The sequence below is a fragment of the Melanotaenia boesemani genome, chromosome 5 (assembly GCF_017639745.1).
Source record: "Melanotaenia boesemani isolate fMelBoe1 chromosome 5, fMelBoe1.pri, whole genome shotgun sequence".
Lineage (NCBI taxonomy): Eukaryota > Metazoa > Chordata > Actinopteri > Atheriniformes > Melanotaeniidae > Melanotaenia > Melanotaenia boesemani.
Genome location: NC_055686.1, coordinates 23,299,422 through 23,325,359, shown reverse-complemented (window position 1 = coordinate 23,325,359; position 25,938 = coordinate 23,299,422). Strand labels below are relative to the sequence as shown.

At 37.1% G+C, this 25,938-nt stretch overlaps 4 protein-coding genes across 12 annotated transcripts; 1 reads left to right on the top strand and 3 right to left on the bottom strand.

Annotated features, from left to right (window-relative positions):
* Positions 1 to 656: 656 nt before the first annotated feature.
* LOC121640659 (E3 ubiquitin-protein ligase RNF19A-like) lies at positions 657 to 3,408 on the bottom strand. 3 transcript variants are annotated; one of them, XM_041986467.1, is made up of 5 exons: positions 2,984 to 3,408; positions 2,457 to 2,569; positions 2,199 to 2,299; positions 1,948 to 2,091; positions 657 to 1,833 (listed from the first exon to the last, which is right to left on the bottom strand). In XM_041986467.1, the coding sequence occupies exons 2-5, from the start codon at positions 2,545 to 2,547 to the stop codon at positions 1,381 to 1,383; spliced, it is 789 nt and encodes a 262-aa protein (XP_041842401.1). In that variant the 5' UTR covers positions 2,548 to 2,569; positions 2,984 to 3,408; the 3' UTR covers positions 657 to 1,380. The 3 variants fall into 3 exon arrangements, with proteins under 3 accessions (XP_041842401.1, XP_041842402.1, XP_041842399.1); XM_041986468.1 differs by having other exon boundaries at positions 2,457 to 2,566; XM_041986465.1 differs by having other exon boundaries at positions 2,999 to 3,408.
* Positions 3,409 to 4,674: 1,266 nt separating this feature from the next.
* On the bottom strand, positions 4,675 to 12,254 carry LOC121640658 (uncharacterized protein DDB_G0292642-like). Of its 5 annotated transcripts, XM_041986462.1 has the most exons (6): positions 12,183 to 12,254; positions 11,906 to 12,086; positions 11,032 to 11,147; positions 10,828 to 10,928; positions 10,541 to 10,684; positions 8,369 to 10,433 (listed from the first exon to the last, which is right to left on the bottom strand). In XM_041986462.1, the coding sequence occupies exons 2-6, from the start codon at positions 12,043 to 12,045 to the stop codon at positions 9,978 to 9,980; spliced, it is 957 nt and encodes a 318-aa protein (XP_041842396.1). In that variant the 5' UTR covers positions 12,046 to 12,086; positions 12,183 to 12,254; the 3' UTR covers positions 8,369 to 9,977. The 5 variants fall into 5 exon arrangements, with proteins under 5 accessions (XP_041842395.1, XP_041842397.1, XP_041842396.1 ...); XM_041986461.1 differs by lacking the exons at positions 8,369 to 10,433; positions 10,541 to 10,684; positions 10,828 to 10,928; positions 11,032 to 11,147 and adding exons at positions 4,675 to 5,398; positions 5,516 to 5,659; positions 5,765 to 5,865; positions 6,013 to 6,122 and having other exon boundaries at positions 11,906 to 12,226; XM_041986463.1 differs by lacking the exons at positions 8,369 to 10,433; positions 10,541 to 10,684; positions 10,828 to 10,928; ... (1 more) ...; positions 11,906 to 12,086; positions 12,183 to 12,254 and adding exons at positions 4,675 to 5,398; positions 5,516 to 5,659; positions 5,765 to 5,865; positions 6,013 to 6,122; positions 6,560 to 6,799.
* Positions 12,255 to 14,595: 2,341 nt separating this feature from the next.
* On the bottom strand, positions 14,596 to 16,452 carry LOC121639275 (E3 ubiquitin-protein ligase RNF19A-like). Its single transcript, XM_041984434.1, has 4 exons — positions 16,311 to 16,452; positions 16,049 to 16,149; positions 15,186 to 15,341; positions 14,596 to 15,054 (listed from the first exon to the last, which is right to left on the bottom strand). Exons 1-4 carry the CDS (start codon positions 16,396 to 16,398, stop codon positions 14,596 to 14,598), a joined length of 804 nt encoding a protein of 267 aa, XP_041840368.1. The 5' UTR covers positions 16,399 to 16,452.
* Positions 16,453 to 19,420: 2,968 nt separating this feature from the next.
* On the top strand, positions 19,421 to 25,871 carry oxa1l (OXA1L mitochondrial inner membrane protein). Of its 3 annotated transcripts, XM_041986122.1 has the most exons (12): positions 19,446 to 19,538; positions 20,693 to 20,704; positions 20,886 to 21,017; positions 22,268 to 22,399; positions 22,494 to 22,785; positions 22,936 to 23,079; positions 23,159 to 23,244; positions 23,790 to 23,954; positions 24,050 to 24,154; positions 24,275 to 24,437; positions 24,558 to 24,638; positions 25,650 to 25,871. In XM_041986122.1, exons 1-12 carry the CDS (start codon positions 19,503 to 19,505, stop codon positions 25,748 to 25,750), a joined length of 1,449 nt encoding a protein of 482 aa, XP_041842056.1. In that variant the 5' UTR covers positions 19,446 to 19,502; the 3' UTR covers positions 25,751 to 25,871. The 3 variants fall into 3 exon arrangements, with proteins under 3 accessions (XP_041842055.1, XP_041842054.1, XP_041842056.1); XM_041986121.1 differs by lacking the exon at positions 20,693 to 20,704 and having other exon boundaries at positions 19,421 to 19,569; XM_041986120.1 differs by lacking the exon at positions 20,693 to 20,704 and having other exon boundaries at positions 19,421 to 19,569; positions 20,883 to 21,017.
* Positions 25,872 to 25,938: the final 67 nt, after the last annotated feature.

The window sequence follows — 25,938 nt, the reverse complement described above, 5'->3', positions numbered from 1 at the left end:
GGTTATGGAAGAAATTTAAACAGAAACTACAAAATTAATTAATGAAAATATTCATTATTGATCCCAGGGCAAATCATAAAAGGTAAAGCAAGATAAACAAATCAAACAACCTGATTTTCTGAATGTACACTGAATTTAATGATATAATGATGATTTAATAAATTTAGCTTGATGGACAATTAGAGAAATTTTTGATTGCTATGGATAGGATACTAAACATGACAAATAAAAATGTAAAAGTTAGCAAAAGCCATTTTAGGTTACTCTATTTGCCAAATAAAATATATAGCTGAAAGATGGTATTTAAAAGTAGACACACTGTCTGCTGGCTAAGACTTTTCCAAACCCAAAACTCCACAACAGTACACACTTGACATAAGACTTAAACTTTGGAAAAGCTTTCATGCCTATCCCTGCAGATCCAAGAATGATTTCTGCATAGAAGTATAAGTTAAATTCTGACACCATTAACCAAAGGAATGATGAGCAGATTTGTTCCAATGAGCTTAGAGTAAATGCTGTTTAGGATGCTTTATACAGTTATAATCTGCTGGGGAACTTCCCACAATGCACTGAACATTCCTCCTCACTTAAATTTTCTTTAATATTAGTGTATGTTAATACCATTATTGTTGTCATTAGCTTTGTTTTTCCATTGTGTGTGTGTGTGTGTGTGTGTGTGTGTGTGTGTGTGTGTGTGTGTGTGTGTGTGTGTGTGTGTGTGTGTGTGTGTGTGTGTGTGGTCACCTATTGGAGGTCTCTTCCTGTCAAATGTGAGTTTTTGCTTCCTACTCTTACCAGCTGCCAGATGCATACACAGGACAGGGGAATGAATCACAGCGTAAGTTCAATAAAATATGTTAGTTTATTTAGGCAGGTAACTTTTCATAGCTGGCATTACATTTCCTACAATAAGTTGCTATCCTTATATGCTATTATTCTTTTATGAATTGACTTGTGTGAACACTGTTATTTTAAGTTGGACTAATTTGGATTTGTTTAAATTGGATCACAATGAATTATCTTAAATTGATTATATCTCTAAAGTGCCTTGAGATGACTTGGATAATTGACGTGGATAATTGATACTAGACAATTGTGTTAGAAATGTGTTAATACAACTAAGATAAGATTGTAAGTTAGATAATAATTTGCTTAAAATACATGTATCTCAATTACTACTTCTACTGTGCTTGACTGGCTATTGGTATATCTGTAGTGCTGTCCATGGTGCTGTAGAAACATATGAATTTTTTTTAAATACTTATTTATTATTTATGTTTATCTGAAACTAAAATAAAAATTACAGAATGGTTTGTATGACTTTCGAAAGCCAATCTGTTCTAAATAAATTGCAGCTCATGGTCCGTATTGTTTACACTATTTCTGCCACCACACAGGTATAGAGGTTTGTCTTGGGGCAACACCAGTGGGACATGGTCCAAAAACGGACGTTGCTGTACAGCTGAAATTGATCTTTAGACACACAAAACAGAACTCCACCTTACATCGAGGACAGCAGATGTGTTTGCAGGATGTTTTGCTGTGCTCCAGCAGACAGCCACAGGTGGGACAGGCCCTGATGGAGGGACACCCAGTGACTCCCAGCACTGACTCAAAGGTGATGTCCGGGCAGGATCTCAGTGTTTGCAGTGACGGGTTGCTGCAGCCATCATTTTCACAGCGATCTGACCGTGTCTGTCGACCCTTCCATTGCCTCCTACACTGCCAGCAGAATGCATAGATCCGTCCCGTCTTTGCTGTGCAAATGCTGCAGCAAACCCTCAGATTAAATTTATTGTGTCTAACTACAGAGGATTTGCATCTTGGACACTGTGAAGTGGTCATTGTAAAAGAGGGAAACACATGGATTTATTGTCACTGTTTCATTGTCATTCACATAAATTGTTGAATGATGTGTTTCCAAAAAGCCTACAGCGTACTTACTGATGTGGTTTCAACAGCATTGAGAGCCATGGTTTTTTCAAAGTGCTTCCTTTCTTCAGCAGTTAGAAGAGCCATTTTACAAACCTCTGCATAAGACCACTCTGCATCACAACCAGACTGGCCACAAACAAATCTACTTTCACCCTTAAAACAAAAAAGATAGGTAAAAAAAAAGCAGTTTTGTCATTAGATCACAATTTGAAAACAAGCACAAATTATTCTAATATATCTGTTTTATTCTTGCAGCCTACCTCTTCCAACAATTTCATACACCAGTTGGTGAGAGACGTTGGAGTCACAGCATGACCACAGGACATCTGAGCTCTTCTAGAAGAGAAACCTTCATACAAAACTGGGAAAAAAAACAAGAAAATGTTGTATAATTAAACATTAAATGTGTTAAACTTTTGCGTATACAACATAGTTTCACAAATTTGTATCCCCAGCTTATAATTTACAACATAGGAAATTGTTTTCTTTTCTTTTCCTTTAGACCGAGAACTACTTACAATCTAAACAGTCCTCTTCATCGACAAATTTAAGTGTACGGTCACCAGGGTCATAACACTTCTCTCGTTTTGTTGACGCATTTGAGCCCATCCTTATTTGTCGTATTAGTCTGCTAAATAATAAAATTAAACAAAAACTTTTAATATAATATTCAAGAGCAAAAGATTCAGCTTGGCATCAGTTTTAAATGGTAAATGTGTTGCGCTGATCTGGAAATGAAGCTGTGGCTGAATAGATCACATTTATTATTTTACGCATAAATGAAAGTTCAGCAAAAGTGAAACGTTTACTGGAATGTTTCTTAGTATTTCCTGTCCTTTTTCTTTCTTTTCTTTCTTTCTTTCTTTCTTTCTTTCTTTCTTTCTTTCTTTCTTTCTTTCTTTCTTTCTTTCTTTCTTTCGTTTAAACTCTGTTAGTTGATCAGAAGGTTATAAAACAATTAAAACAGACTTGAAAGGAACCGAGAAACATCGCATTTAACTCGCGCGCGACAGTTAAAGCTACAGTGAATAAAATGGTTGTATACCTGTAGGTGACTTACGTGGAGATCGTCTGTGGTCTATAGTAGGTGTTAATAAAACAGCTGCTGCTGCATGTAGCTGGGTGACATGAATAATGACACGATCCAATATTGCGTAAACACCCTATGTGTTTAACATCGTTTTTTCGCCACACGATCTCTGTGACCCATTTGTACGCTCAGTTACAAGGTGAGAGAGAAGTTACAGGGCGCTAACTGAACAAAACATTTACAAATAGAGTTACAAAGATATTTCTTTATAACTGCTTGATAAATAAAATAAGCAAAAAGGGGTAATGCAAGACGCAATCTCGTCTAATCTTTAAAGATCATGGTTTTGTTTCCTTTTAAGAAGCTGAGCCCAAAACACAAAATCATGTTACAATAACTCGTGAGTGTTGATAATGATAGTGAAAGTAAGTCAAGGGACTTTCCTCTCAGCAAGGCTAACAGGAAAGAAAACAATCCGGGGTTTCACGTGTGTTGTTTATTAATACACGTAAAACACTTCTACATGTAAGCTTATTTTCTGTAATTTATCATAGCTAAATAAACTGTACAGATTGCAATAGGCTATATTGAAATGTGACCCCACACCGACTTCTGCTATTGTACGTTTTGGAAACATTCAGAATTTGTAATATTTCACTTTGATTACTAGCATGGGCAAAACTTTGATTAAATCCAGTTTATATAATTGAAATTAAACTGCCTAAAATCGCAGGGGTTTATCTTTATTTAGCTGTTTTTGTTGGTATAATAGATTGCATACATGAGTCATGACATTGTATAATCAAATTAATTAAGAAAGGAACGTCTATGCATAGATCACTACAAGTAACCCCTTCACTTTATACGGTGACATCAGACCATGGACTACATTATTCTAAATAAAAAGAAGTTGGCATTAAATATACCAAAATTTGGCATTTTGGTATAATTAAAAAGGGTCGCCCCTTAATGTCAGGCTGTGGCCTATAAATAATGTTCCGTTGGTTGAGAAATTCAGCCAAGGTGTCTTCTCACAAGCGAACAAGATGTGCAGAGCTGAATTAATCACTCTTCACTCCAACACTGGTGAGCAGAGGATGATCCACCTAAATAACAAGCTACAGCTCGGGGGGCAACATATCACGGTTGGGGAACAGAGGCAACGCGCAGCGGAGGTGTTTCCAAAATCAGCAGTAGGGGGTTGTCGCAAGAATAGTGGTCTGGTCCAGACCATGGTCCGTTGATGGTCCGGACCGCTGTAATGAGGCTGTGAATCAAGAAAGAGAATGTAAAGGAACACATATAAACTAGAATTTTTGAGATAACAGGTAGGCCATTACATAAAAGATAAGGGATAATGCCCGATGAGGTGCCCATTATCAGAGATGAATGGGTCCATTTGAAGTAGCATTTGAAGGGCGGAGATATAACGTTTGTGGACCCTGACCACTGCCAGTGCAATAATTACAACAATAAGGCTGTTTGATCGTAACTTTTTTTAGGTGTCCTATAACACTTTTTAAAGGAAATTCTACAACCAATCAGAATCGAGTATTCACCCAGACCATGGTATAATAATAATTTTAATTTCACTTATACTTTAGACTCTTCAAAGTTTTAAATATAAAATATTTTACATGTAACAAATAATCAAGTAAAACATTTAGAGGTTATGGAAGAAATTAAAACAAAAACTACAAAATTAATCAATTAAAATGTTCTTTATTGATTCCACGGAAAATCATAAAAGGTAAAGGAAGAAAAACAAATAATACAAAGTGATTTTCTGAATGTACACTGAATTTAGTGATACATTAAAGAGCTTAACGGAAAATTAGAGGAATTTTAGATTGTTGTGGATAGTATACTGAAAATGACAAATAAAAATGTACAAGTCAGCAAGAGCTATTTTAGGTTACTCCATATTTACTATTATACAAACAAAACAACTCATGGTCCGTATTTCTTACACTATTTCTGCCACCACACAGGTATAGAGGTCTGTCTTGGGGCAACACCACTGGGACATGGTCCATGATAGGATTCTGTTGTATCTATACAGCTGAAATTGATCTTTAGACACACAAAACAGAACTCCACCTTACATCGAGGGCAGCAGATGTTTTTGCAGAATATTTTGCTGTGCTCCAGCAGACAGCCACAGGTGGGACAGGCCCTGATGGAGGGACACCCAGTGACTCCCAGCACTGACTCAAAGGTGATGTCTGGGCAGGATCTCAGTGTTTGCAGTGACAGGTTGCTGCAGCCATCATTTTCACAGCGATCTGACCGTGTCTGTCGACCCTTCCATTGCCTCCTACACTGCCAGCAGAATGCATAGATCCGTCCCGTCTGTGTACGGCAAACGTTGCAGCAAACCCTCAGATTAAATTTATTGTATCTAACCACAGAGGATTTGCATCTTGGACACTGTGATGTGGTCATTATGAAAAACAAAGAGGGAAACACATGGATTTGTTATCACCATTTCATTGTCACTACTTGAAATGGTTAAACATGTTTCCAAAAAGGCTACAGCATACTTACTGATGTGGTTTCAACAGCATTGAGAGCCATGGTTTTTTCAAAGTGCTCCCTTTCTTCAGCAGTTAGAAGAGCCATTTTACAAACCTCTGCATAAGACCACTCTGCATTGCAACCAAACTGGCCACAGACAAATCTACTTTCACCCTTGAAGGAAAAAAAAAAGATAGCAAATATAAGGCAGTTTTGTCATTAGATCACAACTTAAAAACAAGCACAAATTATTCTAATCTATTTTTTCTTGCAGCCAACCTCTTCCAACAATTTCATACACCAGTTGGTGAGAGATATTGGGGTCACAGCATGACCACAGGACATCTGAGCTCTTCTAGAAGAGAAACCTTCATACAAAACTGTGAAAAAGACAAGAAAAGTTGTATAATTAAACATTGAATGAGTTAACCTTTTAAGTAGTATAGTTTCACAAATATGTATCCAAGCTCATAAGTTATAACATAGGCTATTGTTGTTTCTTTTTCTTTAGACCGAGAACTACTTACAATCTAAACAGTCCTCTTCATCCACAAATTGAAGTGTGAGGTCACTGGGGTCATAACACTTCTCTCGTTTTGTTGACGCATTTGAACGCATCCTTATTTGTCGAATTAATCTGCGTAAATAAATAACGTGAAACAATTTTTTTTTCAATTTTTAGGAGGAAAACATTGAGTTTTAAATGATAAATGTGTTGCGCTGATCCGGAAATGAAGCTGTGGCTGAATAGATCTACACATAAATGCAGGTTCAGAAAAAGTGAAACATTTACAGAAATGTTTCTTGGCATTTCCTGTAATTACTTTTCTTTCTTTCTTTCTTTCTTTCTTTCTTTCTTTCTTTCTTTCTTTCTTTCTTTCTTTCTTTCTTTCTTTCTTTCTTTCTTTCTCTTTCTTTTAAACTCTGTTAGTTGATCAGAAGGTTATAAAACACGGGACACGGAGCATCGAGTTTACATGGACTCAGCTTTTTTAAAAAAAAGACTTAAAAGGAACCGAGAAACACCAGATCCCATCACATTTAACTCGTGTGCAGTGAATAAAGCAGTTTTACCTGTACATGGTTTGCGTGGAGATCGTCTGTGGTCTGTAGTTGGTGTTAATAAAACAGCTGCTGCTGCGTGTAGCTGGGTGACTTGAATAATGACACGATCCAATATTGCGTTCACACCCTAGATGTTCGCCACATGATCTGTGACCTATTTTCACTTAGGTTAGCGAGACGTTAGAGGGCACCAACTAAGCAAATCATTTACAAACGGAGTGACAAAGATATTTCTTTGTAACTGTTTGCCAGATAAGCAAAAGGGAAAATGCAAAATGCAGTCTCACCTAATCTATAAAGGATCGTGTGTTGTTTCCTTTTAATCAGCCCAAAAGACAAAATAATATTATGATAACTCGTGACTGATGAAAATTATGGGGAAAGTAAGTCAAGAGGTTTTCCTGTCAGCAAGGCTGACAGAAAAAAAAAAGAATATATATAGGCTATATATATATATATATATGTGTGTGTGTGTGTGTGTGTGTGTGAAACCCCCAGTTGTTTATCAATACACTTCTACATAAGCTTATTTTTGTTTGAGCATCACACATTGCAATAGGTTTTATTGACAGGTGACCCCACCGACTTTTGCTATTGTAAGCTTTGGGAACATACAGAATTTGAAATATTTTACCTTGAAAACCAGATTGAGCAAAACTTAGGTTATGAAATTAATATAACTGAAGTTAAACTGGCTAAAATTGTAGGAGTTTTTCATTTTTATTTATATCCATGCACAAATTATTACAAATATTCACTTCATTTTATACGGTGACATCTGACCCATATTCTTCTACATAGAAATATTTTGACATAATAATGATTTACTAAACAGCCTAGGCTTACAAAAAGTACCATAGAATACTAATTTAATGGGTTTTAAAGGTAGTTTGAATATGCCGTCTGCGTTATCTGTTTGTCGTCATTATTATTATTAAGGAATACAACATGACGTCTCCTCCCTGAGCCGCCACCTTACCATGGTGGAGGAGTTTGCGTGATGATCCTAGTGGCTAAGTTGTTGGGGGCTTTATGTCCCTGGTAGGGTCACCCATGGCAAACAGGTGTATAGGGGAGAGACCAGACGAAGCACGGTTCAAAAGCATCCCTATGATGATGAGAAATCATGGACTCAGGTTTCCCCTGCCCAGACATGGGTCACCAAGGACCCCTCTGGAGCCAGGCCTGGAGGTGGGGCACGGGGGCGAGCACTTGGTGGCCGGGCCTTTGCCCATGGGTCCCGGTCGGGCTCAGTCCAAATGGGTGACATGGGCCCCCCATCCCATGGGCTCACCACCTGCAGGAGGGGCCATAGGGGTCGAGTGTAGTGTGAGCTGGGCAGCTGAAGTTAGGTCCATGTTGACCGACCACAGAAAAAGGCAATAAAGTCCTTTGATGTGTTTCTACAACTGTATTCACTCCCAGGGGCCACTGAAAAGATAACAGTCCTGGAAAAACAGTCCTAATCACAATCTTTAATGACTATTTGTGTCTCTCACAGATCCATCACAATATCATCAATACATAATTTTTCCATCAATATCATTCAACATTTTCAATGCAAAATAAAAAGGTTACAGGCTAAATTTCTCCATATTTAAATATTGTAGCTTACTATAAAAATCTACCAGCCTGCCAGTCACCGATTTGAATTAAACATACTGCTCCAGCTTAGGCAGCACTAAGGTACTTGGATACTGTAGTACTCTCTTTAGTTCCAATGTTGAAACCTTTGACTGAGTTAATCTGAATAGTAAATGTGACATGCGTTGATGGTGAGGACCCAAACACAGGCAGATGAGGCAGGAGGCAGAACGGTGCAGGTGAATGCTTTATTTCCAGAACTCAGGAACAGAAAACCACACACAACAGGGATAAACCATAATACATCTGACAAAGACAACTGAAAACCATGGGGTATAAATACACAGAGGGAGTAATAAGGAGGAGGTGAAATGAATGAGTAATCAAACCAGGTGAACTAACGAGCCAGGAACATATAGAGTATATTAAATAAAAAGTGGCACATTGTCCCCAAATGCAGCACAATTTGTTATAGTCCCTCTTCCTGATCTGGCATGTGTGGTTGTGGGGGGTGTGCCTCTCCATGTTTCTGGTGATCAGGGTTTTCACCTACACCTTATATTCAATCGCTGACATTATTTATTTCTACTTGGGTTATCGAGTGAAACCCAAACATATCTGCCGCTGCCTGCCTCCCTTTCTCAAAGGGAATGCAGATTGCATATATATATATATATATATATATATATATATATATATATATATATATATATATATATGGGTTCATGTCCTCTACACATATGCAGACTGCAGAATATCATTGCAGAATAAACAAACAGAAAGACTCATGATTGACCAATCAACATCAGTCCAGATGGTCCCATAGCTGCGTTGTCTTGTGTAGCTTTATCTTTGAAGGTAACTGAGGTTAACCCATGAAACTCTCACACCTTAACCCCAGTCCCATGTCCCCTCATATTTCACACTGATTAGCCTTGTATAATTTAGGTTCTATTGGAAAATACATTTGTAGCATTTGTTGTCACCTTCTGTCATTCATGCAGCAAACACAGATTTAAGTTTCATAACGGTATTCAGCCCTTATTAAACTATAGTTATATAGCACTTTATCAAATGTATAAGAGCAACCCAAAGTGCTTTACAGAGCAAAAGAGAATAGGAACTCAAACTACAATTATGAGTAGAATCAAACGATTCCGACTTAAATAAAACCAAAACAATAAAGAATAAAAACGGACAAATATGCAAGCAAGTTGCAAATAATAATGAAATAGTGATGCTATACAGTTAAGCTGAATTGAATTTGATTAATAGAACTAAGATAAAATTAGAAGTTGGATAATGATTTGATTGAAATGGAATGAATCTATTTGAATAGCAATGAACACGTTTACGTTCTCTTGACTGGCTATTGGTATATCTGTAGTGCTGTCCATGGTGCTGAAGAAACATATGATTTTTTTTAAAATACATGTTTATTATTTATGTTGATCAAAATCCAAGATAAAAATTACAGCATGGTTTGTAAGAATTATGAAAGCCAATCTGTTCTAAATAAATTGCAACACATGGTCCGTATTGTTTACACTATTTCCTACGCCACACAGGTATAGAGGTCTACCTGGGGCATTACCATTGGGGCATGATCCATAAATGGACTTTGCTGTACAGCTGAAACTGATCTTTAGACACACAAGACAGAACTCCACCTTACATCGAGGGCAGCAGATGTGTTTACAACAGTCATTTTAGGTTACTCCATATTAAACGAATATATGAGTAGTTATTTGCCAAATGTTTTAAGAAATATATCTGAAAGATGGCATTTATGTTCTGTCAGTCATCCTGATGAATGACTAAATAATGTCCTGTATTGTTTACACTATTTCCTATGCCACACAGGTATAGAGGTCTGTCTTGGGGCAACACCAGTGGAGCATAGTCCATAAATGTCACTTGTTTTCATACATTTAGTATAGATCTTCAGACACACAAAACAGAACTTCACCTTACATCGAGGACAGCAGAGGTGTTTACAGAGTGTTTTGCGGTGCTCCAGCAGACAGCCACAGGTGGGACAGGCCCGGATGGAGGGACACCCAGTGACACCCTTCACTGACTCAAAGGTGATGTCTGGGCAGGATCTCAGTGTTTGCAGTGACGGGTTGCTGCAGCCATCATTTTCACAGTGATCTGACCGTGTCTGTCGTCCCTTCCATTTCCTCCTACACTGCCAGCAGAATGCATAGATCCGTCCTGTCTTTGTTCTGCAAACGCTGCAGTGAACCCTCAGATTAAATTTATTGTGTTTAACCACAGAGGATTTGCATCTTGGACACTGTGATGTGGTCATTATAAAAGAGGGAAATACAAGGATTTATTATCACTGTTTCATTGTCATTGTTGTTAAATAATAGATTTCCAAAAAGGCTACAGCATACTTACTGATGTGGTTTCAACAGCATTGAGAGCCATGGTTTTTTCAAAGTACTCCTTTTCTTCAGCAGTTAGAAGAGCCATCTTACAAACCTCTGCATAAGACCACTCTGCATTGCAACCAAACTGGCCACAAACAAATCTACTTTCACCCTTGAAGGAAAAAAAAAAAATAGGAAATATAAGGCAGTTTATTCATTAGATCAAAAGTTGGAAACAAGCCAAAAAGTATTCTAATATATCTATTTTTTGTTGTTGTTGTTGTTTTTTTTTTTTTTGTTTTTTTTGCAGCCTACCTCTTTCAGCAATTTCATGCACCAGTTGGTGAGAGACGTTGGAGTCACAGCATGACCACAGGACATCTGAGCTCTTCTAGAAGAGAAACCTTCATACAAAACTGGGAAAAGGGGCAAATAAAGGTAATTTTTTAATTAAATAAATGTACCTCAGTCTTCAAATTCAGATCAGCTTCACTTTTCTTAAGATCGAGGAGTACTTACAATCCAAATCATCCTCTCTGTCGACAAATTTAAGCGTGGGGTCACGGGGGTCATAACACTTCTCTAGTTTTGTTGCTTCATTCGAACCCATCCCTAGCCACAGTAGGTCTAAACTCCTAATAAAAAACATGAAACAAAAGCTTTTGATTTCATTTTTAAGAGGTCTAAAAATTCAACTTTTACTTTCGACATTATTAATAAGTAGGGGCCAACGGGGTTGGTTGTCACACTTTTTACTTTTATTTCAATTCTCAAAAATTGGCAGCCTCAGATGGATCCATTTTAATGTCCAATGGAAGTCTAAAGTGTCATGTCAAAATTAATGGACTTTTAACTCCTCAATGTAAATCTGTTCCAAAGATATGGACTGGTCTTCACTGTGCTATTTCAAAGAGCAAATAAAAAAAAAACATCTGAAAGAATGTATATTTTATTTAAATGCTTTAATTTAAAGCATTTAATTTACTATCTTAGTTGATACAACTGTTTATTGGGGCTACAACCTCAAAGAATAACATGAAACAAAAACATTTGATTTAATGTTCAAGAGCAAAACTTTCAGCTTCGCAATATAAGGCTAATGGGTATACTTGGTTTTAAATGGCAAATGTGTTGCGCAGACCTGGAAGGCTGTGGCTGAATAGAATCGCATTTATTATAGGCCTACTTCGCATAAATGCAGGTTCACCAAAAGTGAAACGTTTACAGAAATATTTCTTTCTTTCTTTCTTTCTTTCTTTCTTTCTTTTAAACTCTGTTTACATCGAGTTTACATCGACTCAGCTTTTTAAAAAAAAAACTTTAAAGTGACCGAGAAACTTCGCATTTAACTCGTATGCAACGGTTAAACCTACAGTGAATATAACAGTTTTACCTGTACATGGTTTGCGTGGCGATCGTCTGTGGTCTGTAGTTGGTGTTAATAAAACAGCTGCTGCTGCATGTAGCTTGGTGACTTGAATAATGACACGATCCACTATTGCGTTCACACCCAAGATGATCTCTGTGAAGCATTTTCACTTTCCATTGCAAGGTGACCGAGAAGAGGGCGCTTATTGAAATCATTTACAAACATATTTAAAAAGATATTTCTTTATAACTGCTTGACAGATCAAATGGGCTAAAAGGGAAAATGCAAGACGCAGTCTCACCTAATCTTTAATGGATCGTTGGTTTCCTTTTAATAAGCTGAGCCCAAAAGACAAAATCACGTTACAATGACTCGTGACTGTTGATAATGATAGTGAAAGTAAGTCAAGGGGCTTTCCTCTCAGCAAGGCTAACAGGAAAGAAAACAATCCCGGGGTTTTACATGTGTTGTTTATTAATACACCTTAAACACTTCTACATATAAGCATATTTTCTGTTATTTATCACAGCTAAATAAATTGTACATACATACAAACATACAGATTGCAACAGGTTATATTGACAGGTGTCAGCTGTTGTGTAGTGCTTGTTGAAAGTTAGGGTTAGGTACTTCTATATAACACTATTAAATATAAAGCAAAAGAATAAATAAATAAAAAAAGGCAACTGAAATGTGAAACATGTATAATGCAGATAAAACAATCACATGCCATGATTTGGCTTCAGGCTGGATGCCACCATGCATGCAGGATGGGTTACAGCAGGGGTCTCATCCTTGTTATTGACTTCTTGGCAATTAAAATGTTAACAATTAAATAAGTAATTATACACTTGGGATAATAAAATCAATCTAACCTATACATAGTTGACTAACTAAGCCAGTTTTACATGTTTTCAGGCCACAAGTGTAACATAAGCACTAACATGAAAGAAAAAAAAAAGTCATTTTTTTATGTAAACATTTTACAAACTAGTGGTTCAATGGGGGGAATTTTTTTTAGACTGCAAGCCCATTTTAATTTTTAACTTGTGTAACATCTTAGGTCTTTTCTCAGTATCGTGATAACATGGTTGGACTGAACAACTAGAATTCATTCAGTCTATTCTGGTGACAAAGTGCTGAACAAAATGTCCAATATCAATCCATTGAGAAGTATACTGTATATCATACATCTGTGACTCAAACACACCTGGCAGCACTTGAAGCTGAAACAAGAGTGATTACCAACAAGAGAACATTGCAGGGGTTTTGGAGCATTTTGTAAGGGCACTATCACATTTAGCTGTGTTGACATTTCATAGAAACTCGACCCTTACAAGTTATACCTTGCTGTGATGGAACAATATAATATATATAGAACAATATAATACAGCATCAAACTACAACAATAAACTAGAGAAAAAGAAAATAGCAAAACCCTAAGCTTTGCTCACCCAAAAGATAAAGTACTCAAACACTATCTGAGCTGTGTTGTATGCAGCCCAGTGCAACAAGAAGACCTTCAAATGGTGCTAATAAATAACTGCTCCACAGCTGCATCGCACAACACAGAACCAGCCCCCAAAATCAAGATCAAGACCTGGCAGTCCACCTTCACCTCACATATGTCATCAGTGCAATGCACTCTGGTTGTTACAAATAGTCAGTTGTAACATACCCTGGGGTGAAATGTAACATTATGAAATAAGGACCATGACAATGACTTAAGATACCGAAAGCTTATCATTCAAAACTATTAAAGAAAAATACTGTAGTCCTGCAGAGCATGGGAGTTAAAGACTCACTAACCTTCTGACCTTAATACTCCACATTCCTGACTTGTTTGATGGCACAGCTTTAGGCCTATCGTGTGCATTTCTGGAGGGTGAAAAACCACACTACACAACTTTTTCATCAGCGACGTTGGAGTGAGGAGCAAATGCTTTGTTTGTGTGTGTATACAAGTGTGTGCAACTGTATGAAAGAGACTTTAATGAGTGTGTTTTTAAATGGCTATTTATCTATTTTGGTGAGTGAAGGCTTGTTTCACTTTAACATGCATGAATTGTTTTATCATATAAAACACTTTGTGTTGCTTTGGCATGAAAAGCGCTTTGTATACAGCTAACAACTAAAACATTACCAAAAATAACTTGCCTGAAAGACAGCTTATCAGACACATATTCAACACAATATATGTTTGACAAGTTCAACTACACAGCAAGCTATGCGATCACAAAAATTATTATCATTATTTGGGGGTTCAGTGGGTGGAGCGTCATCTTGTAGCCTGAGGGTTGCCGGTTCGATTCTCGGCCTGCCAAACTCATTTTGAGGTGTCCCTGAGCAAGACACCGAATCCCTAATTGCTCCTGATGGGTCATGGTTAGCGCCTTGCATGACAGCTTCCACTATCAGTGTGTGAATGTGTGTGTGAATGTGATGTATAATGTAAAGTGCTTTGGGTATCATTCCAGGTACAGTAAAGCGCTATATAAATACTGACCATTTGGGCCACAAAATGACTTTCCTACTTCAAAATGATATTTTCCCTACAAATTTTACTGTTTGCCTCAAGGTAATACTTTTTTAAATGTGCAGATTAAGTGAATTAGATAATTCCTAACTTCTTCCTGATTGGAGCAATAGCATGTGTAACACAACATATATATATATATATATATATATATATATATATATATATATATATGGGATCATTTCCTCTGCCGCACAGGTATAGAGGTCTGTCTGGGGGCAACACCATCGGCACATGATCGAAACTTTTCCCCAACTGTTTTCCAACATTCAATAACAAGCTTCAGGCAGACAAAACAGAACTCCACCTTACAGCAGGGACAGGTAATGGTTTTACATTTTTTTGAGCTGTGCTGCACCAAACAGCCACATGTGGGACAGGCCCGGATGGAGGGACACCCAATCACTCCTTTCACAGAGTGAAAAGTAATTTCTGAACAGGTTTGCAGTATTTTTAGGGCACCGTTGTGGCAGCCTTCATTTTCACATCTGTCCGTTTGGGTGTGATCACCTTTCCATTCCTTCAGACACTGCCAGCAGAATATGTAGGTCTGTCCCTTCCTTGCTGTGCAAATTTGACAATGGACACTCAGATTGGATAGATCCTTTCTTGTCACAGTCTGTTTGCACCCAGGACACTGTGATGTGACAGGTGGTGAATAAAAAGAGGGATTTGTTATCACCATTTCACTATCCTACAAAATTTCATGTGACACACAGTATATCCAAATTTGGATGGTAAATTGTGTAGGTTTATTGAGATACTCACCTCTTTGACATCAAAGTAAACCTTCATTGCATTGAGGGCCATGGTTTTTTCAAAATATTCCCTTTCTTCAGGGGTCAGGAGAGCCATTTTCCGAACCTCCACATAAGGCCACTCTGCATCACAACCATACTGGCCACACACAAATTTGCTTTCACCCTGTATTGAAATAATGACAAATAATTAATCAGAATCGCAGTTTATAAAGAAGTCATGTAAAACCACACAAATCCTCCCGATTCTGCAATCATGCAGTGATTCTAATTATCCTGCTAGACATTGCAGTTAATGCTACCTGTTGATTAGCCACCCCATACTAACTTTTGCTTTATCTTGGCCACCACAATAAAAAATGTTTCTGGACATGCCATTGAGCTCGGCTCCCTTGAACAACAGATGAGCCCTTCTAAAATACTCACCCATGCAACCACTAAAGGGGAGCTCTAAAAAAAAAAGTTAAGTTTCCATAAATAATTTATTTTATTTTCAGTAAGATTCTTGGTGGTTTTTACATTATAAGAATAGCATTAATTTGCATTAACATGACTAGGGAAGGCTATCAGGATTAACTTTAGTCTTATATTACATTGGCATTTTATGATTTTGACACTGATGTGGATGTGTTTCTGAACTAAAATGCAGGGCATCCATTCCTTTGCAATGAGACGGACTCACAGCAACTGTTGTTCCAGCGCCGTGGACAGAGTTGTTTTTGTTTGCTGTGAGCCGCTTGGCTTGCTTGCTTTTTGTGGTTGTTGAAATAGTTGTCCATAAATATGCGTGTGCATGTGACTTGGGAAGTCGTGGATCAAGTCCAAAGGGGTCCCCAAAAGTCCCTGCGTAATTCAAATCTGACAATAACCTACTTTTTCCAACAACTGACGACACCAGTTGGTGAGAGATGTTGGGGTCACAGCATGGCCGCAAGACATCAGGGCTCTCGGAGAGCTAAACCCTTCACACAGAACTGAAGAAACAAACAGTGTTGTTTTAGTAGTCTGTAGAGGACACAGGGCGTAACGCCCCTTTATATCTACAACAATGTAAATATTTGCACACCGTAATTCACAGCGTGTCTTAAAAGGATAAATCAAGGAGACTGAACAAAGCCATACTCAAGCAACTTACAGTCCAACTCATCTTCTCTGTCTACAAACTTCAGTGTGGAGTCGAGGGGGTTATAACGTTTCTTCTCCGTGGTCGGTTGTGAGCCCATGTCTGCTTTCTCGATTCCTAACACACTAAGGAGTCACTATGTGGAAGATTTTCGATTCCGTGCGCCAAGGAGTGGTCTAAAAACACCAGGAGCGCGAGCGTCTGTAAAGCTTTCGGTTTCAAAGCGACGTTGCGCCAATACGTAAACGTCTCATAGTGAGCGTTGGTTTTAGTCATAGAGGATCTTTGTGACCCACTTTCACTTTTTTTTTTATTCATTTATTTCAAAGGGACAATGCATATTCATGAACATATAAATGGAAATATGCCAGAATTAGCCCGAAGGCTACTTTACATCTGTAGTCCCTGGCAGGTCAAAGAAATAAAAACATCATGACATTACAACTTCGCACAATATACAGACTAAGATCAAATTATCAATGACAATTCATAAGACATGGGAAAAACAACACAATAAGACACAATCATGACATGCAACAGTAACATTTACAAGAGCACAACATCAATGATCACAAATCTGGTTCCCCTTGAGCCATCGTTTCAAATTAATTTTAAAAGTATTGAAAGTGGTAGAGATTCTTATTGCAGATGGGATTGTATTTTAAATTTCTGAACCCTTGACTGATAACACCTGCTGGCTGAAAGTAGTGCGTCTATATTACACAATCACCTCTGGTAGAGGCTCTTGTTACCCTACCACTAGTACTGGTTTTGACCATAATGAACTCACCCAAGGGTGGTGGAGTGAGTCCATTTAAGACCTTACAAACTGAGCAGGCTAGTTTAAAATTTCTAAAATTTGCAAAACTTGAAATGCTATATTTCTGTATTATGGGACAAAGATGGACAGATAACGATTTTCTATCAAGTACTTTAAAGCTTTTTTAAAAAGTGATTCAATTGTCTTTAAGGTTGTCATACTTGTCAATGACCAGTTAGTAATGCAGTATTCAATGTGAGAAAAAAATCATGCTGCTTGTAAGAAAAATTATAAATTAGAAGACAGCTTTTTCTTACTAATATAATTTACAAACACGTTTACAAAAGAAGAAAAATTACCATGAAAATAAGGAAAATAATAATAATATGTGCACACAGACTTAACAGAAGTCAGTGGAGGTATGTGTTTGGTGTCTTTAAATTAGGTTTTTGTTTGTTTGTTTTGTTGTTGTTGATGATGATGTTTTCTGAAGCCATGCTGGCCAAAGTGTTTGAGAATGTCATACACTAATATTACAACACGTTCCTTTATGTAAGCATTGATACAAATGTGGGAAAAATATTTTGCTTGTAAATAAATCGCAATAAAACAAAACCTGTTGATCATTTTTCAACATCACATGGACACTGCTATCAGAAATTTAGACCCATATGAATTAAAAAAGATTTTTCGGGCAAAATATTCTACAAATTGTCACAAATTATTAACTCTTTTGGGCCAATACATTTTCAAAATTTGGTTAAAAGAGAAAAGTTTAGATTTTAAGTCATTAAAAAAAGACTTTTGTATATGGTTTTCTAAATGTGTTTTTGAGTCTTTATTAGGTTGGCTGCAGTATTAAGACATGAAGTTAAGACATCAACCTTAAATTTCACAGAAACCAATTTAGTTATTCTTAGTTTTATCTATCTATCTATCTATCTATCTATCTATCTATCTATCTATCTATCTATCTATCTATCTATCTATCTATCTATCTATCTATCTATCTATCTATCTATCTATCTATCTATCTATCTATCTATCTATCTATCTATCTATCTATCTATCTATCTATATACCATGGATTCAGTTAAAGGGACTGTAATGTGGTCAGTTTAAAATTTAAGAAGAAAAGATGTTGGGAAAGCATTTGTTGCAGGTTAAACTGCACATTTAACAAGTCACTCAACAGCCCTAAACGAAGAAAAGATTTATTGTGACACAATTAAATGACTTACATAGGCTCAACCAAAGCTATTCATATATTCCTAAATACCCCAGACATAACAAGAATACCCAAAACAACCCCAACATGGCACATCAATCACTGAACTCCAATCATCACAGTACACATTAAGGAAATTGTATGTATATATCTCACTCATAAATACACACCAACTCACAAGCAGTTAAAAAAAAGACTAAGATGCTGGACAGGACAAAGTAGGGGGAAAAAAAGCCAATCTTGAGACTTAATTATTTAACTTTGAGTACTCTGGTACTTTGTTTTAATGTGTTTTGCACTTTTACGACTTTCTTTGATATTTTTGCTGTTTTAAGGTGTTTTGTATTTATCTGTTATTATGATGTAAAGCACATTGGTCAGCTTGAGAGTTGTTGCTATAGAAATAAACTTTAATTTATTATTCTGCCAATGCAGAATCACACCCTTGGCTGTTGTCCATGGTGCATTAGTTCATGGAGGCTGACTGATAGCAGTGAAGCAAAGAGTCAACACTGGACCCATTAGGGTGCTTCATCATTATTTTTACCTTTACTAATCATTCCTATGTTGCATTCAATTGATGTTGCATTTAAAGCAATAGTGTAACTTATAAGGAACTTTAAAGTCACATGACAATTGTGTTCTTTTTTTCTAAGCAAATTGACATTTAGGATATCTGTTCAAAATTTTTTCTTTTTTTAATTGTGTGGTTGTGAATTGCAATTACATGTGAAAGTTTAAAGCAAGTCTTTGATTTTTTTTACTTACCTAGGCCTATTTCATAATTGGATTACAGTTATACTACACAAGTCAAGTTCAAAGTGGCAAATCATGTTTTTGGACCATCATCAGCTGATTAAAGTTAGTAAATTAAAGTTAATACAACCTATTTCAGTTTGCCAATATGTTAGTTTTTTTTTAAAGCATATTAACGATATAAACAGAAATTCCTTACTAATAAACGTTAATGTTTTTTTTCTCCTTTTTTGAAAAGTTTTGTATTTAATGTATCAGTACAAAAAGGGGATATGAGATTCGGTTTTACTTTGAACAGAAATTTGCTTAAGTCTTTGCACCAATAAACATCAGTTTGCGTGAAGGTTGTTACCGGTTACGCAGCCAAGTGAATGGACCCTTCTCGCTTTCCGTAGCATCTTATTATTCCTTCCAATATGGCTGCCATCAGGAGTAGGGTGACTCCGTGCTGCTTAGCAAAATGTTTTCTAAGACAGACTGGAAAACCAAGCCTTGGCAGCCAAGCTCTTTCAGACATTCGGAACAACGTATGTTTATTTTCAGTTTTGCTTGGGTTGCTTTTTTCATCCTGTGAAACGGGCACAAAAGGCGGCTTTCTTAGGTTAACATGCTACCCGGCTAGCATGCTCACTGCGCTACGGGTGTTTGCCTTCTGTGTGACTTTGACAGCGTCTGCAGAAAAGACAAGGCCGTCAGTTGCTTTATGTAACTGTTAAATCATCATGGTTCTCAAACAGTATGCCATGTACAGTTTGGCTAATGGCACTAAAATATGTGATTAATACAAGCACTAGATGGAGGTTTTTTGGACCGTTCTGACGTGAACTTAGACTCACATCAGTGTCTTTACAGGCCTGCAAGACTTGAGTTAGATACTGTCTGCTTAAAATTCACATAATTTCTCCAAGAATAAACACTTTGTTATGTGGTGAAATGAAGATTCATACGGTTTACGTTTTGATTAGTTTAAAAACGTGGTTTAGTTTACTTATCTGCCTTCTCCTGTAGGAACGCGGTGCTACCGCTAGAGGTCAATATATTTCATAATGAACTTGAAACACATGCATTTGTTTTACCTAAAATAAGTAGATTTGTTAAATTGTCATTCCTGACTGTATAACTAATCGCGCTGACCATTGTTCTTATATTTTAATGTCAAGCGTTACAATCATTACATTCTTCATCCTGAGCTAAAACTTGGGCAGTGTAAAAATTGCTTTTATAATATGCAACTATTGCAGTTATTGATTCTGTAAGCCATTAGCAAAGTAGTTATTACTGCTTCTACATATGATTTGTATTTATATTTAGAGGATACTATACCTTGAATATAGTCAAACTTCCAACAAAACATAGTAAATTAACCTCTAAAATAAAAGTGTTATGTATTTTTCTTTTGGTTTTGTCAGCTGTTTAACCTTTAATTTAGACAATAAATCTAATATCACTGTGCAGCTTCTTTCTAAATCAGATTAAAGTCGGCTGCATTAGTGTAGCTCCGATGCAGCTGAATTTACATGAGGAGGATGAGCATATAAACAACTAATGATTTATTTTCATTTATACTCATTTCTCAATTAGTTTAAATTGTAAAGGTAAAACCCCAAACTACTTATCAGATATATATTTTTTTAACTAAGTGCAAAAGCAAAAAACAATCAGGTTTAGATTATGAAGCCATTTGTCTTCATATTTGAAAAAACTTTTTTTTAAAAAAAAAATAAGATACAATTTTACCCAGTAAACTAGTTAAATTAGTAAATTTTAGTACTTGCTGTTTCCTGCAAATCAGTTGCTGCAATTTTTTTTTAACACTCTTGTTCTTTTGGTGTCCAAACAGCAGTTGCTCCAGAGGTCCCATCTACACACAGTGTTGGGCTGCCCCAGTCCATCCACCAGCACCCAGCTGGGCCGCAGACACAAAGGAAGGTTCCTCTGGGTTAACACCGTGACCATAAGACACAGTAGCTCACAGGTGAGCTGGTATACAAGTTTCTGTCTGTCTGTCTGTCTGTCGGTCAGTATTTAAGTAAGTATGTGCATACGTACATAAGTAAGTAAAAATAGAGTTAAACCAATCATAGCTGCTTCTCGAATGTAACCAGCTCTCTCACTGGTTAGACAGCCACACTTGTGTTTCTCTCTTGCCTGTCCTGGTGTTGATCGAGCTGTCCTCGCCTTTTGACACAGTTAACCATTTATAATCTAGTGCCATTCTAAATTGGTTGTCTTCATACTTAGCAGATCAGCGTGCTTGCTAATCAAATAATGTCTGAATCTTCAAAGGTTTCATGCAGAGTTTTGGGGCCCGTTTTATTTTTGTTGTTTATATATGCTTCCTGTAAGTCAGATAATATGTCTGCAGTCGTCCAACCAGAATTTTTTAATGGTCCCTCTCACTCACTTCAAGACTCCAGGGTGCTGATCTTTTTCCAAGCAGTGGCACCCAGACTGTGGAATAACCGGCCCCTATTTTTACGTAGTCTGGACTCTAGATATTTTTTATAAAAAGCAGCTGAAGACATTTTTATTCCAACAAGCTTTTAGTTGGACTTGTATTCTTCTGACTGATTTTACATTTTATACTTGTACTTTGTTTTAGTTTTTGTTTGTTTTGTTTTTTTGTTTGTTTGTTTTTTTTTTTGTTTTTTTTTTTGTGTGTGCGTTTTATTTTTTGGTATTTTGGAATTTTATTGATTACTTTCATTGTCAATCGCTTTGTGAAGACTGTGACAGGTGCTGTACAAATAAACTTTACTTATTTATTTAATTACTTAGTTAAAATGATAATTGTTTCAAATTAGAAATGTAGCCAGTCACTGAGATGGGAGGGACAGCTAATATACCTTCTAAAAACAGAGTTTTTACAAGAAAATATTCCGTTTTTGGTTAAACATATAAGAAAAAATGTTTCTGAATTGAAAGAAGCAGATTCATGCAAAATAAAAAAAAGACCAGCTGAAAACAAAATGTTGATATAATTCTTATACTATATTTTCGATCAATTTCATCACAGCACATACTCAGTGTATGTATAAATAATTTGATAATGTTATCCACTATTTGCACGAGGCAGAAAAAGTGGTGGCATAAAAGTAAAAAACGTGCAATATTTTATCCATTTATAAATGTACAATTTTTGTCTTTGAAAAGTCTTTGTTTGATTCAGCTGTTGGGCAGCTACTGAACTGTTAATGATTTGTTGAATCTTTGTGATATCAACAGTTCCCACCAGATGATGGATCCACGGTGTCTCCAGGAGTAGATGTTTCTAGTAGCCCTTCTGTCCTGGAGTCATCCCCCATCTCTCTGCCTGCTCACCCCATCCCTGTCATCACCCAGGCAGTCCCTGAACAGGTGTCTGAGACTATATCCTAAAAAGTACATAATTAATCTTAGTTAAGTAGCCACTTAAACTTACAAAGTTTTTGCTATACATATATACTTACAGGTCCCAGTTGAGACCGTTTTCATGGCAGCATCGGTAGCGGACAGTGCTGCTACTCCTCCAATAGATGCCTCTTCTCTGTCCGCTGACCTCAGCCCTGTTTTAACACAGCCGGTAATTGAGCAGGTGGCTGATGCTGCCCCGACTGCAGCGAACGTCCTGCAGGTTGTAGCTGCAGAGCCTCGGCTGGCAGAGTTGGGACTGGCCAGTCACACACCAGTGGGTCTCGTCCAGAACCTCTTAGAGTTTATGCACATTGACCTGGGTTTGCCCTGGTGGGGAGCTATTGTTACAGGTAAGCAGCCATCCTTGTGAGCCAGTACAAGTAAATATATCTGAGAGCAGATTGGGTCAATATTTGAATGTCATATTTTCTTTAATTATTGTGTTTAAGCTCAAATACTTTGTGTTTAATTGATGTGTTCTCTTTTTTTTCCCCGTTCAGGGACGATTCTGGCTCGGCTAGCTTTGTTTCCTGTCATTGTGAAGGGCCAGAGAGAAGCAGCCAAGCTGAACAACGTGTTGCCTGAGATGACAAAATTAACGAACAGAATGAATGAGGCCAAACAGAGTGGAAACAAATTTGATTGTAAAGCCAACTCTACCTTTGTTGTATTTGTCTCTTTAAGATATCCCCACTCTTCATGAGTTGATGTTTTCTGTTGCAGTTGCCAAAGCATACTCTGATCTGAACTTGTTCCAGAAGAAGCATGATGTCAATCCTCTGCGTGGTTTCCTGGTTCCTTTGGCACAGGTCAGTTAAACTCTTTATGACTCTTTATTATTGAATTTTTATGTTTAAGAATGTGTTCAAGCTTATGCTTTTGCACACACTGTCTAGTTTGTTGCATCTGCCAATATATTCGGCAGCATTTGCTTGTCTTTCTGTCTGTTAGCAACATAACTCAAAGTTAGGAAAAGATGTTGATGATGAAATTTTCAGGAAATCTCAGAAATGGAATAAGGAACAAGTGATCAGATTTTGGGAATTTCTCTTAAAGGATTCTTCACTGTGGGGATAATTTTGCTATTAGAGCTTCTAACTAAAAAATAACGCCAACAATCATTGGCTTGGCGGAGGTCTGCGCTCTCGGAGTGCTTCTTGTATAAACACAACGCAATCATTTAACACAACCATTCTAGTCACACAAAACACCAGAGGGCCAGCGAAGACCGTGTCAGTGCATTTTATGTCAAGATAACTAATATAATAAGCTGTCATCTCCCTTTGTTTTTGCCCATTGGACTTTTTGTCTATCAATATTCAGGACAACTCAGTCTTTTGTTTGTGTCTTTCAGGCACCAGTTTTTATCTCCTTCTTCATTGCGCTGAGAAAGATGGCCTATCTGCCGGTGCCCAGCTTGCAGACAGGAGGTGCCCTCTGGTTTACTGACCTGACAGCAGCAGATCCTTTCTATATTCTGCCTATTGCTGTCACTGGAACCATGTTCTTAATCCTGGAGGTAAGTGTTAATATTTCTGATTTGTGACACAACCATAGTAACTGAGCATGCTTTTTCACAGTAATCATCACACTCTTCTTACATTTTTTTTTCAGCTCGGTGCAGAGTCTGGTATCGACAACCCTAATCTGCGAGCCATGAAGACTGTGTTCAGGGTCATGCCTTTAATCATCCTCCCTCTAACAATCAACTTTCCCACAGTCAGTGTTTTCGAAGTCACATCTGTTTTTTGTTTAATTTCAGCTTCCATCATATCCTGACATCCGTTAAAGCTCCGCTGCTGTAACATCTCAACAGTGTTTTCAAAATGTTTTCCTCAGGCAGTTTTTACCTATTGGCTGACTTCAAACTGCTTCTCCCTGGGTCAAGTGGCGCTGCTCACGAACCCTGTAGTCAGAAGAAAGCTGAAGATCCCAGAAAAGATCAAACACCCGGCCTCTGCCATGCCTCAGAATGAAGGACTTATTGAAAGCATGAGGAAGGGTTTGTGTTGCAAAGATAAATCACAAGATTAGGAGTGACACAGATTTTGCTTATTTAACTTGACATTTTGAAAAAGTTGCTTACGGTCTCTCTTTGTGTTGTAACTGATTTGGACTTCAGGTTGGAAGAACGCTCAGCTGGCTCAACAGCTGGAAGAGAGGGAAAGAAGAATAAAAAACCACCTGGACCTCGCTGCTAAAGGTCAGTCCAGCTAGTTATTGTTCATTTTGGAATTTGTTTCAGCTACACCTCTGAGAATGAGACCAAAGGAAGAAAAAAAGTAAAGGTTCAAGCAAAAAGATGGAAAAATATGTTGGCAGGAACTTAAATCACACAAGACTAAATGTCCTTATTGCTCAAATTGTAATTAATCTTACCCATCTGAGTTCAAATTATGCACAAAAATACACACAAATGGTCTTATACAATAGGGGCAAAATGAGCAAAACAGCTACAGTATTTTTTAATGTTTTTAATGATCGTATTTTAGACAAAAACTGATTATGGCCTGTTTAAAAAATGGGCAACAAAAAGCAACTGTTTGTGATGTCAAAGAACATGTAGAGTATTTGCGCCACCTTGTGGCTGCTCTGACTTATTACACACAAATAAAAAATGAGACTATTTAAAGTGATGATGATCAGCAGTTGGTTTCTTATCTTTGTTCTGGAAATTTAACTCCAGCAAGTAGTATTTAAGTGTTGCTTTCATGTGTTTAGCTAAATTCTTTATTAATATTAAATGAAGAAGACACAAGTTTTCTTCACCTAGCAACATGATGGCATTCAGATTCTCAGTTGTTCAGGTCCTGGTTATCCTGTGTTCCTAAACAGAAACCGATGCAAGGATGAAGAAATCTCCTAGAACAAAAAGTCCAATTCTCCTTTGCATAAATTGTAAGGGTAATCAGATTAAATATATGTAAAAAAATATGTTTCTGGTTTGTCCTTTAATGGACTTCACAGTTACAGATATTTTGATAGTTTTTTGAAAGTCTTTGAAAGTGAGCTTTGATATTTTTCACCATTTACTGTCTCTAAAGACAAGAGGATCACTTTAGAAAGTATATTGTAGTCGAATTAGGTTTTTCCAGCCACACTAATAAAAAGATATATTTAACATCCTAAACACTTGATGAATCTGCTCAGAGGGTTAATCTGTCCTTACACTTACTAATTCAGTATTTCTAAACTTGTTCATTTCACCCTTAAGGTCCACTGAGGCAGACTTTTACTCACAATCCTCTCCAGCAGTCTCCGACCATGAAGGCAGATAAAAGGAATGCCAGGCCGTGGAAGGACACCATTGGATGAATCCCAATGGGCGTTATTGACATAAACCAATGAATTGTGTACATATTTACAGACAGAAATGTCAGGACGTGATTGTGGTTATGTATTATTCTAAGTCAAATATAAACTCTGCCTCTAAACATTCTGTTGTATGTTGTAATATTTCGTAAACATGTGAGTACACAACACGTCACTCTGTAGAAATCAGT